This window comes from Lissotriton vulgaris, chromosome 11 (assembly GCF_964263255.1).
Source record: "Lissotriton vulgaris chromosome 11, aLisVul1.2, whole genome shotgun sequence".
Taxonomy (NCBI): Eukaryota; Metazoa; Chordata; class Amphibia; order Caudata; family Salamandridae; genus Lissotriton; species Lissotriton vulgaris.
This window is the reverse complement of record NC_141699.1, coordinates 1067169537-1067182735: the sequence shown is the minus strand read 5'-3', so window position 1 is coordinate 1067182735 and position 13199 is coordinate 1067169537. Positions and strand designations below refer to the sequence as shown.

Genomic DNA, 13199 nt, shown 5'->3' with positions numbered 1-13199 from the left:
GAAACACACTCCAGATTTGAAAACACCGGCCCCTAAACCTTCGGCACAGAAACCTTCGGCGCCGAAATAACAGCAGGCCCTGAAATCACAAAAAAACACATGTCGACGATCCGCTCGATAAACCAGACCCGAAACAAAAAGTGCTGTATATTCATCCAAAAACTGGGTATATCACTACCACAATGACTCTAAAGAGAAGGACTGATGCTGAAGAGGAATATCACATTCCTTTAAAGGAGAGGACTGTCTGACCTAACCCTTCTCCTCTTATCCCATCTCCTCCTTCACAGTCTATACCTGTGCATACTTCACCTCAGCACTCACAGCATACACCAGACAACCAGGATTATTGGGATGATAACGTGGATGGGGATGACGATAGTCAACCATTACCTGCAGACCTATGAAAAGACTAACATTAACTCCCCCACAGGCAACTATCCAGACTTTTATCCTACCAAACCCTCGCATCCCAACAACAGTGTATTTTACATTGAATTGCTGGGTAGGGCTGCTGATTACCATGGGGTGCAGCTCTACAAAGATTCCCTTGAAGATTTCCTTTTCGAGCCCTTAGCACTACTCAAAAGTCATCACACACTTTACCAATGCTTAAGGGTATGATCAGACATGTGGATGATATCTTTAGTGATCCTGTCATGGTACGGGTCATTATCCCTAGGTTAGACAAAAAATATAAGTCTGCACCATCTGATACAGCGTACATTAGGGGACAATTACCGTTGGACTCCTTAGTAGTGTTGAATGCACGCAAAAGGGCTAACTCCCAAACCACAGGAGATGCTCCACCCCCAGATAAAGAATCTAAGCTCCTTGATGCTTTGGGAAAAAGAGTTGCATCTCCGGCAGCAAACTTCGGGCGCATATTCAACACACAAGCGTTGCTAGCTAGATACGACTGTGCGCATTGGAACGAGATGGAACAATTGAGCCAATATCTACCCAAGAACATAAAGCTGAACACCTTATAAGGGAGGGACAACTTATCTACAGCAATCAAATCAGGTGCTCCCTCGATGCTGCAGATACAGCTACCAGAGCAGTAAATACCAGTGCCCTTTTAAGAAGGCACGCCTGGCTACGTATCTCTGGATTCAAACCCGAGGTTCAAACCTCTATCTTAAACACACCTTTTGATAAGGAACCCCTTTTTGGCCAAGTGGTAGACTCTTCACTGGAAAAGATGAAGAAAGACACTGAAGTGGCCAAATCCATGGGGGCGCTTCAGTCACCAAAAGGCTGTGGGTCCTTTCGATGCACTTTCTATCGAGCGGGCTCCAAGAATTCTTCCACAGAAAATGCCTCCACCTACAAGGGTAATAACCAACCCTCTGGCTCTAAAAACTACTTCATAGGCGGTTACAGAGGAATTAACGGTAAGGGAAGAGGTAGAGGTTCAAACACACACCTCCCCCTCCAATACAAAACAGTTAACACCCCCCCCCCACCGAGCACCGACCACCAATCAGGGGAAGACTGTCAAATTTCTGACCAACTTGGCAGTCAATAACAGACAAGTGGGTTGTACAAATGATCTGTTCTGGTTACTGCCTGGAGATCATCAATACTCCTCCAAACATTCCCCCAAAGTAAAGTCAAGTCAAGTCAAGTCAAGTCAAAGGATTTATATAGCGCGCTAACATACCCGGAGGGTCTCAAGACGCTTGAAGAGGGTGGGGAATTACTTGTCGAATATCCAAGTTTTAAGTTGCTTTCTGAATGCTAGGTGGTTCTGAGTGAGACGAAGGTGAGTGGGGAGTGAGTTCCAGGTTTTAGCTGCGAGGTAGGAGAAGGATCTACCTCCCATGGTGGTTTTGTTGATGCGAGGTACGGTAGCAAGGGCTTGGTTGGAGGATCGTAGCTGGCGTGAGGGGGTGTAGAATGAAAGTCGTGTGTTGAGGCATTCGGGTCCAAGTTCGTAAAGTGCTTTGTGTGCGTGGGTTAGGAGGCGGAAAATGATCCTCTTATTGACGGGAAGCCAGTGGAGGTTTTTCAGGTGACTAGAGATGTGGTCTTTACGCGGGATGTCTAGTATGAGTCTGGCTGATGCGTTCTGGATGCGTTGGAGTTTTTTCTGGAGTTTTGCGGTGATACCGGCGTATAGGGTGTTTCCGTAATCTAGGCGGCTGGTAACCAGTGCATGGGTGACCGTTTTTCTGGTTTCGGTGGGGATCCAGCGAAATGTTTTTTTGAGCATGCGAAGAATGTTGAAGCAAGAAGATGAAACGGCGTTGACTTGTCTGTTCATAGAGAGTGAGGAGTCCAGGATGATGCCCAGGTTCCGTGCGTGGTCCGTCGGGATGGGTGCTTTTCCAAGGGCCTCTGGCCACCAAGAGTCATTCCAGGCGGAGGGGGAGGTACCTAAGATCAGGACTTCTGTTTTGTCTGAGTTCAGTTTCAGACGGCTGTGCTTCATCCACTCGGCTACTTCTTTCATTCCTTCATGTAGGTTGGTTTTGGCGGTGTTAGGGTCTTTAGTGAGTGAGAGGATCAGTTGAGTGTCGTCGGCGTAGGAGATGATGTTGAGGTTGTGTTGGCGTGCGATGGCCGCGAGGGGGCTCATGTATACGTTGAAGAGGGTGGGGCTGAGTGATGATCCTTGTGGCACGCCGCAGATGACTTCAGTGGCCTCTGACTTGAATGGTGGGAGGCGGACTCTCTGGGTTCTTCCGGTGAGGAATGAGGTGATCCATTCCAGTGCTTTTCCTTGGATTCCGATGTTTCTGAGGCGCTGTAGAAGGGTGCTATGGCAGACTGTGTCGAAGGCTGCGGAGAGGTCGAGGAGGATGAGGGCGACTGTGTCTCCATTGTCTAGTAGAGTTCGAATGTCGGTTGCTGCGATGAGGGCGGTCTCCGTGCTGTGTTTGGCTCGGAAGCCGGACTGTGAGGAGTCGAGGGATTTGTTGGTTTCGAGGAAGGCGGCGAGCTGGTTGTTGACAGCTTTCTCGATGACTTTGGCCGGGAATGGAAGGAGCGAGATGGGGCGGTAGTTTTTGAGTTCGGTGGGGTCCGCTGTGGGTTTTTTCAGAAGGGCGCTAAGTTCTGCGTGTTTCCAGATTTCCGGGAAGGTGGCGGAGTTGAGGGAGCAGTTGATGACGTCTCAGAGGTGTGGTGCTATGATGGCGTCTGCTTTGTTGAAGATGTGGTGAGGGCAAGGGTCTGTGGGGGATCCTGAGTGGATGGAGTTCATCAGGTGGATGGTGTCCTCAGTGGAGATTGGGTTCCAGTCATTAAGGATGTTCAAGGGGGGTGAGGGTCCTGCAGAAGGTTGGGTAGGATGGTCTCCGGGTCGGTTGTCGAAGCTGTTGTGGATGTCTGCGATTTTGTTGTGGAAGAACGAAGCTAGAGAGTCGCAGAGGGCTTGAGAGGGGGTGATGTCGTTGGAGTTGGCTGAGGGGTTGGTAAATTCTTTGACGATGTTGAATAATTCCTTGCTGTTGTGGGCGTTGTTGTCTAGTCGGTCTTTGAATGCGGCTTTCTTGGCAGTCCGGATTAGTTGGTGGTGTATGCGGGTGGCGTTTTTGAAGGCGTCCCTGGTGCTGGTGTTTGGGTCTTTTTTCCAGGCCTTCTCGAGGGAGCGACAGAGTTTCTTCGATTTCTTAAGGTCATCGTTGAACCAGGAGGCGTTTTTGCTGCCTAGTCTGATTTGACGTTTTTTCAACGGTGCTAGGATGTCGGCGCTGTTGGATAGCCATTGGGTGAGGTTAGTGGCAGCTTGGTCGGCGTTTGAGGAGTGGGCAGGGGGGTTTTGAAGAAGCGATGAGGAGATCTGGTCGAAAGTGATTTTGTTCCAGTTTCTTCGCAGAGTGGGTTGAGGATGGTTGTGAGTTGTGGTCTTATTGTAGATAAAGTGTACGCAGCTGTGGTCCGTCCAATGGAGAGTTGTGGTGTGACTGAAGGAGACATGTTTGCTGAAGGTGAAGATAGGGTCGAGTGTGTGACCAGCGATGTGGGTGGGCGTAGTGACAAGTTGTTTGAGTCCGAGGTTGGCGAGATTGTCCAGAAGGGAGGTGGCGTTGTTGTCATTGCTCTTTTCCAGGTGAAAGTTGAGGTCTCCCAGTAGGATGTATTCCTCGGAGGGGAGGGCGTGTGGGGTGATAAAGTCAGTGATATCGTCGCTGAATTGTGCACGGGGTCCTGAAGGTCGGTAGAGGAGGGTGCCTCTGAGTATGGTCTTGGGGTCGGTGTGGATCTGGTAGTGAAGGTGTTCGGCGCTAGCGAGGTTTGCGTCTGAGCTGGTTGAGATGCGGATGGAGTTCTTATGGACAATGGCGATGCCTCCTCCTGTTTGTTTGGTGCGGTCCTTACGGATGATCTTGTAACCGTCCCGGATGGCAATGGTGATGTCTGGGGCTGATGAGGCGTTCATCCATGTTTCTGTTAGGAAGGGGACGTCTGGAGAAATGGTGTCTAGTAGGTTCCAGAGGTCGATGGCGTGTCTGTGGACCGAGCGGGTGTTGAGAAGGATGCATTTAAGGTGGTTTGAGTCGGATATCTGTTTTGTGTTCGCGGATGAGGAGTTTTTCCTGGTGGCGTCGAACTTGCAGGAATAGCATGTGAAGGGACCATGGGTGTGTCCAGGAGCGGCTTGGGCGCAGTTGGAGAGTCGGCCGGGGTTAAGGGCTAGGAGGGCGGAGGCGTCGTATGTTATGCGGGAGGGGTGGGTGGAACGAGGGCCAGGGGGTCTGGCGCTGGGCGCGGTCCAGGCGCGGACGGGCGTAGACGGGCTTACCTTTGGCGCACCTTCGGCGCGGCCGTAGCGCGTGGACGCTGCGCGTTGGTGCATCTGACATAAGTGGAGAGTTGGAGGGGGGCAGAGCGTGGGAGGGGGAGCAGGGAGGCGGGAGCGTAGGGGGAGGGACGGGCTGCAGGCACAACAAAACGGACGAGGAGAAAACAACAGGACCGGGTGATGCGAGCTGGCGGTGGAAGACGGGCACAATGTCAATTAAAAAACACAAAGATAGCAATGCGGAGCGTTCCCAAATGGAAAAATGCTACACAGGCCAGGCAATGCGGATATGTCACAGTTTAACTATTCTCAGCAAACAAAGCAATGCAGAGCAAACTTTCATCGGATCATCTACACCTCCTCAAACAAGAGGTACAGTCTCTACTTTTAAAAGGGGCTAAAGAGCCCGTACCACTACAACACCAAGGGTTGGGCGTGTACACCTTTTACTTCCTAATACCAAAAAAGGATCGGCCTCTCAGACCAATCTTAGATCTCAGAGAACTCAATTTCTACATAGTCTGATCATTTTCACATGGTAGCACTTCAACTAGTGGTACCTCTTTTGCGAAAAAGGTGACCTTCTGTCCACCCTAGACTTAAGGGATGCCTACTTTCACATCCCAATCCACCCTGCTCATCGCAAATTTCTCAGGTTTGTGCTAGCAGGCCAACATTACCAGTTCAAAGTACTCCCATTCGGAGTCACCACTGCCCCACAGTCTTCACAAAATGTCTGGCAGTAGTAGCTGCTCATCTCAGGAGACAAAGCATCCATGTCTTCCCATACTTAGACGACTGGCTCATCAAAGCCAGCATGTACCATCAATGTCTCAAATACACTTCCATAACCATCAAAGTTACTGCATCGACTAGGGTTCACAGTCAATGTGACAAAGTCACATCTTCAGCCAGCCAATATTCAGTACTACATAGGAGCCACTTTAGATGCTCAAAAGGCTTGGCTTTGGTTCTTCAGTTTCAACCCAATCAATCTATTCCAGCTCGGACTTGCATGCAACTGCTGGGGATGAGGCATCTTGCATTATGATCGTCCTGCATGCCAGGCTCCACATGCGTCCGCTCCAGGAATGATTAGCCAGTCATTGGAACCAGTCCCTCGGTCTATTGACCGATCTAATGTTGGTAAGCGGCCATACTCATCGCTCTCTGCTGTGGTCGAACACACAATCTGTCAAAAGGACGGCCCTTCATTAACCCGGTTCCACAGACAGTACTGATAGCAGACGCATCTCTAACTGGCTGGGTTGCTCATCTACAGCAACACACAGTACAAGGACTGTGGCATCACCAACAAGAGATGCTCCACATTAACCATTTAGAGCTCATAGCCATATTTCTGACCCTCAAAGCTTTTCAAACCCAGCTGGGGGAAAAGGCTGTTCTGGTTCGTACCGACAACATGACAGCTATGTATTACATACAAAAACAGGGGGAGGGAACTCCTTCCGACTGTCCCACCTGGCCCAGGACATCTGGAGGTGGGCCATTCATCACAAGATCTATCTACTAGCAGAATATCTCCAATGAGTAGACAATCAGATGGTAAACCTGCTAAGTCGTCAGACACAGCAAGTCCACGAATGGGAACTATACCCTCAAGTTCTCCTCCAATTCTTTCAAATGTGGGGCTTTCCAGACATAGACCTGTTCCTCACGGACCTAAATGCAAAATGCCCAAACTTCGCTTCCAGGTATCCACACCCATTGTCCAAAGGCAATGCACTATGAATGAACTGGTCAGGGATATTTGCTTACTCTTTTCTGCCTCTCCCACTCATTCCATTAGTGGTTTGGAAACTCAAACAAGCATCCCCTACACTATTCCTAGTTGCTACCACATGAGCACGTCAACCATGGTTCACACCCTATTGGAACTCTCGGTAGTTCCTCATCAAAAACGATTTCTAAAACCCAATCTTCTCAGAGAGAGACATGGAGACATAAAACACCCAGACCCCAGTCAACTCAATCTGGCGATCTGGCACCTGAAGTCTTAGAGTTTGGCTATCTTAACCTACCGCAAGACTGTATGAATATCATCAAAGAAGCTAGACGTCGTACCACCAGAGCCTGCTATGCAGCAAAGTGGAAGCGGTTTGTGATTTACTGTGATGACAACTACACCAACCTGCTTGATGCTTCTGTCCAAAAAATGATATGCTATTTGTTACATCTACAACGTTCCAATTTATCATACACGTCCATACCTGTACATCTAGCTGCAATAGCTGCATACCTGCAAAATATACAACATCTATCTCTTTTTAGAGTACCGGCCATTAAAAGAGTTATTCCCCTGAGACATCCACCTGCTTCAGCATGGAATCTCAACAATATCGTCACCAGACTAATGGGTCCACCCTTTGAGCCATTGCACAAAAGTGAACTGCAATTTCTCACATGGAAAACTGCTTTCCTGGTGGCTATTACATCACTCAGAGTAAGTGAGCTTCAGGCATTAACTATAGAAGAACCTTTTTTACAAATGCACCAAAATAAAGTAGTTCTTCGGACTAATCCTAAATGTCTCCCTAAAGTCATTTCTGCTTTTCAAATCAATTAATCTGTTGAGTTACCAGTATTCTTTCCTCAACCAGATTCAGCACCGGAACGTGCTCTACACACATTAGATGTAAAAAGTGCATTCCTGTGTTACATAGAAAGGACAAAACCTTTCCATAATACAAATCAACTTTTTGTTGCTTTTGCTCCACCCACAAAGGCAATCCTATATCAAAATCAGGAATTGCAAGGTGGATAGTCAAGTGCATTCAAATCTGCTACGCAAAAGCAAAACTAACATTAACAGTTCCCCTAGAGCACACTCCATGCAAACTGGGGCTTCTATGGCATTCTTAGGAAATATACCCATAGATGACATACGCAAAGCTGCGATGTGGTATACACCTCACACATTCACAAAACATTATTGTGTAGATGTGTCAGCAAGACAACAAGCTAGAGTGGGCCAGGCAGTTTTAGGTACACTATTTCAGACCACTGCAACAGATACAGGTTAGCCACCGCTTTGGGAGATAACTGCTATATAGTCTATGATCTACCGCTCAGATGCCCAGAATGGAAAATGCTACTAACCCAGTATGCATCTGTTCTTGGCATATAGAGCTGTAGAGTCATATGCGCCCACCCACCTCCCCGGGTACCTATACCTGTTGCAGTAACATCTTACTTAGATACATGCATTCATGGACATCTCCTTTTACTACTCCTACTATCTTCATTATCACCCTCTGCGGGAAAACAATCTAACATTGGAGTCGATGCCCATGCGCACTATCACGGAAAGGAGGAGTCACCTACCTCGTGACTGGAAAGACTTCTTCGAAGAAAGACAAAGTGCAAACATCCGGACCCAACACTAGGTGGCGATCTATGCATAGCATATGACTCTACAGCTCTGTATGCCACGAACAGATGCATACTGGGTAAGCAGCATTTTCCTTTTCACACGTTTCTCATGCACACACTTCCCCTATAAATAGAAAGCAATCCTTAATGACGTGCAGTATTTTATCGGGCTTACTCTTTTATCGGTTATTATAATCGGGTCTGTTGTCTCCTCATGCATAGTCTCTTCTTTCTCACAGCCAAGAATGGATCAGTATTTTAACCAGATGGATAAGATCATCAAAGAAAAGAAAACATCTTCCCGAATTTGCTTAATGTTGCAAGATATACTTGAGCTGAGATTGGTAAGGATTTCTGTACCTCTTTATTAATAAAATTCTTGATGTAGGATGCACGTTTTATTTTAGTATCCAGCCCTGACTTGCATGCCTTCAGACCTGGCCAATGATATATTCATCTTTTAAATGCAGCAAAGCTACCTAATGTGAGCTGTGCCGTGCCAGCTGCTGCTAACACCTGTCCACCTGGCAAAGGAAGCCTGCTCTAATGCAAAATTGAGGGATTTGAACAATCACCACTCAATTGTAGCAGAGCGATACCTGTGGCTGACTGGTGGTGGGTGTGGTGCATTTTTTCTTGAGCTGGAAGACCAGTACTTTTAGTTTTCGAATTGGGGTGTGATAGCAGAAATGTTTGTATTCCCCAGTAGTGGTCAGTGTGCAAGCAATTAGTAGGGGAAAATGAGTGTCAGTTTTATGTATCTCTTGTTTTTCAGTGCAACTGGGTGCCCCGAAGAGGTGAACAAGGTCCTAAGACCATTGATCAAATACCCAAAGACGCTCAGATGGAAGAGCAACGGGAGGCCATCAAAATGCATGATCTGATGTCTATCAAGCCTGATAAAAGGCGGGAGCCTCCTGGGCGTCAAGGATCTGGTTAGTATACCTGTAGATTGCATTTCAGAATGGTGACCAAAGAATTCTTTTATGCAGTGATAGGAAAGCGGTCCATCACAGTAAAACTTAGAGGAAGCAATTTCCCAGGACAAAGTCTAGAGACTGCATAAGTGACCTCTATTAAATTAACAATAAATGGATGTATGTCGAGTCATGTGTGGCTGTAGATGCACATACTTTGCATATTATTGGCATCCAGTGTTGAATTGTTGGATTGTTGTCTTTCTGCTGTCCGGTTAGGACGTTAGTACCACGCTCCGGTTCAAGATAGTTTTTGGGATCCTTTCTGTACGTAATCCACTCTTACGCTTTGTATTGTTTCGAATGATTGTCCTTCCTTGCGTATGAAAGTTCGGAAGACTCATTTGTCGGATCGACTCGCTTCAATTGCAGCCTTCAAGCCTCTCCTTTACACTCACTTGTCTCAATCAATGATACCCTGCTAACCAGGTCCCAGCACCTGTTCTTTACCTAAACCTGTACCATTGCGTCCACAATTGGCACACCTGCCCCACATATAAGTCCCTTGTAAAAGGTACCAGTGGTACCAAGGGCCTTGTGACCAAAGAAGGTCCCTTAGGGCTGCATCATGTATTGTGCCACCATAAGGAACCCCACACCAAACACACACTGCAATTGCAGGCTATGTTGTGATGTAGCTAAACCAAAAGAATCGACATGGCACACATTCCTTGGTGCCATGGCTACACACCTCTGCCTGTGGTATAGGCAAGTCACCCCTCTGGCAGGCCTAAGAGCCTAAAGACATGGTGCAGTAAACCACAGGTGAGGGTATAGCTGCATGAGCAATATGCCCCTAAAGTCAGTCCATTCTTATACACCGTAAGTGCAGTGAAGCTATTTTGAGTTTGGAGGCTGGTAGTTTGTCAACACGAACTCTACAGCCTCATGGTGGCTTTACTGAACACTGGGAAGTTTGGTATCAAATTCTCAGCTCAATAAACCCACACTGAATCAAGTGTTGGGTTTGTTATAAAATGCACTCGGAGGGCATCTTAGTGATGCCTCTTGAAAAATGGCCAGCTTCTAGTGTATTTGCTGACTTGACTCTGCCAGCCAGCTGCCTCCAGACAGGTTTCTGATCTCATGCGTGGAGAGCCTTTGTGCTCTCGGAGGTTCAGAAACGAAGCCTGCGCTGAGTGGAGGTGCGTCACACCTCCGCCTTGCAGGAACAGCAGCACTTGGTGGCGAGTCTCAAAGGCTCTTACCTTGTTATGCTGATTTGGGCAGCTCCAAATATTGGAGATGCCCGACCCCTGTGCCAGCCCCACTTTTTGGCAGCCGGACGGGTGAGAAAATAAGTGAGTAGAGTAGGAGTGTCCACCTTGGCTTGGTACACCCCTAGGGTGTTCAGGAGCTGAGTTGAACCCCTGTCTTTGGAATTCTCCATCTTGGAGAACTAAGACTAATTTGAAATAGGGACTGCACATCTCCTCAAAGGGAGAGGGCACCTAAAGGGTGTAATCACCCTCTGACACAGTGGCCATTGACAACTGCCCTCTGACCTCAGTAATGCCCTTAAGGTTAGTATTTAAGGGCTCCCCTGAGCCATGTTCCTCAGATTCAACGACTAGCAAAGGACGACTGAAGAGCCGTGCAGCAGTGAAGAAGACAACTGACTTGGCCCCAGCCCTACCGGCCTGTCCCCTCCAACAACCCTGCTCAAAGAAATCAGCGTCCCTGTGGCCAGCATCTCTCCAGCAACTCCAGAGACCTGAGCTGCCCTCAATAAAGACTGTAACCTGTGGACACTAGATTTGCCCAGCAAAAGCAACCTTCCGACAAGGACTCCAACGCCAGAGGAGAGGTGTGGCTCACTGGTTAGAGGCGGCAGACCCGAGAGCAGAGAACGGCCCGGGACCAGGGTTCGATTCCCGACGCGGCAGGGTCTTGGACCAGGATCAGCGGACTGATAATTCTCGCATCGGTGCCTACTCCGACCAGGGATCACACTCGGCAACTCTGGGCATTAGCTTGCCTCATCTCCACAACGGCCCCACACAAACGCCGGGGATGCCTGGTTTCACCTTGGAGACCCCCAGGAGGGACTATCTCACAGGGAAAGCCAGGACGGGTTCCCCAGCGGTCTATAGCGCTACGAGGCCTGCGGTGCGGGTAGCAGTCCGCTTTACAAGACACAATTTTTTTATTTACCTGCAACTGCGAGTCCTCACCACTCTGCACCCGTCGCCCTCAGCCTGTGTCTATGGTGTCCAGCAACCATCCAACTTACCTCTCCAGTTGTAGGTTCCCTTCAGACAGTCTTCTGTTACGAGTCTGCAGTGTTTTTCTTCAACTGAAGATCCTTTTTGACTTACATTGGGAGTCTGGCACCTCTTTGCACCCTGCTCCTAGCCTCCCGTGTGGCTCTGGAGGTGAGCTCTTTGTGCCAACTTGTGGCCCCCTTTGTGTTGCTCTTTGAAACCAGGGCCCTTGTCACAAAAACCCAGGTCTTCCCCTGAAACTGGTGCTCTGCAGAGTACCCCCTGTCTCTATAGGCTCGTCTTGAGCACAGGCACCTCCTTTGACCCCGGCCGCCCCTAAGCCGCTAAGGGTGCATGTAAGAAGCTGGGTTTTTTTCAGCAACCCCTGTAAGAAAGTGCCCTCTTTTTGCATGGTTGCCCTAATCTTTTGCTAAACTGCTGATTTACTTTGAGTGTGACCTGGGTTCCTGCTAAATGGGCACCCAGGTCCTATGTTCTTCCCTTAAACGTGTATTAAGACAAAACCCAATTGGCACTCTTTGGCCACAGGTAAGTCCCTTGTAAATGGTACCATAGGTACCTAGGGCACTGTGGTAAGGGAAGGCCCCTAAGGGCTGACACACTTATCGTGCCACCCTTTGAGGCCCTGTACCTTTACACACACACACACACACACACACACACACACTGCCTTTGCAGACTGTAAGTCGACATGGCATACATCCCTGTGTGCCATGCCTACAACCCACTGCCCTGGCATAGGCCAGCCACCCCTCTAGCAGGGTGCACTATACCAGTGGTGAGGGTACAGGTGCATGAGCCCTGTACCCCTATAGTGTCTAAGCCAATTCTTAGACATTGTAAGTGCAGTATTGCGATTAAGGGTATATGGTGCTGGGAGAGTCTGTCATAATGAACTCCCCAGCACCCTAATAGCCTTATTAAAAACTGGGAAGTTTGGTATCAAACTTCTCAACACATTAAACCCACACTGATGCCAGTGTGGGATTTAATGAAAAAGGCACACAGAGGGCATCTTAGAGATGCCCCTTGAAAAACACTAGTGTCCTGGCTGAGTGGCAGCTCGCCAGCTGCCACTACCAGACATGTTTCTTGTCTCCTGGGTCGGGAGCCTGCTGCTCTCAGGGGTCTGCAACAATGCACATCTGGGAATAAGTGCCAAGCCTCCTCTCACAGAATGGGCAGGGTCCACGAAGGGGAAGCTTCAAAGGCTTGCTGCCTTTGTGACCTACCCCAGCCCTTAGTTGCTTCCAGCAACTGGCTCCCACCGGTTCGGTCACCACTTTGGGCGGGAGAATCAGCGGGAAACCAAGTGAGGGAGAGGTGTGCCCACCTTTGCCAACCCCACCCCTCAGGTGGGGAGGGGAGGTGAAGCACAACTCTCGGTCCCCCACTATCTTGCAGGGGGGTGGGGGTGAGGGCAGCCAATCAGGGTGAGGCATATTGAGGCATATGCCCCTTCACTGGAGGGTGGGATAATAAGGGGTGTACCCACCTGAAGGAAGGGACCCATTGGTCCCAACCTTTACTTACCAGTAACGTCCTAAATCCAGTATTTAGGGGCAACCCGGAACCTTACCTCCTCGGACAAGAACCGACCAAGAAGAAAAGAAGGACCGAAGAAACCATGCTGAAACGAAGAAGAGGAGGATACCCCAGCCCTACTGGCCTGTCCCCTCCTTGATTTATAAAAATAACAATTCCTAGGCAACTGTGGGGTCCTTAAGGATATCAGGTACAGTGACACAAATAATGTGTGAGCCCAACAAAAATAGACTAGTGAGTGTACAGGAAACATTAACAGTAAAAGCTTTTACATAAATATTATTCATTTATTATAGGATATACATA

The 13199-nt window shown here is 48.7% G+C and overlaps 1 protein-coding gene across 1 annotated transcript in view; it reads left to right on the top strand.

Moving 5' to 3' along the window:
- The window catches only part of LOC147684091 (uncharacterized), a 224995-nt gene that overhangs the window by 140456 nt on the left and 71340 nt on the right, over positions 1 to 13199 (top strand). The window contains exons 6-7 of the mRNA XM_086944452.1: positions 8386 to 8490; positions 8922 to 9081. Coding sequence (XP_086800578.1) covers positions 8386 to 8490; positions 8922 to 9081 — 265 coding nt within the window. The remainder of the gene's footprint in view (positions 1 to 8385; positions 8491 to 8921; positions 9082 to 13199) is intronic.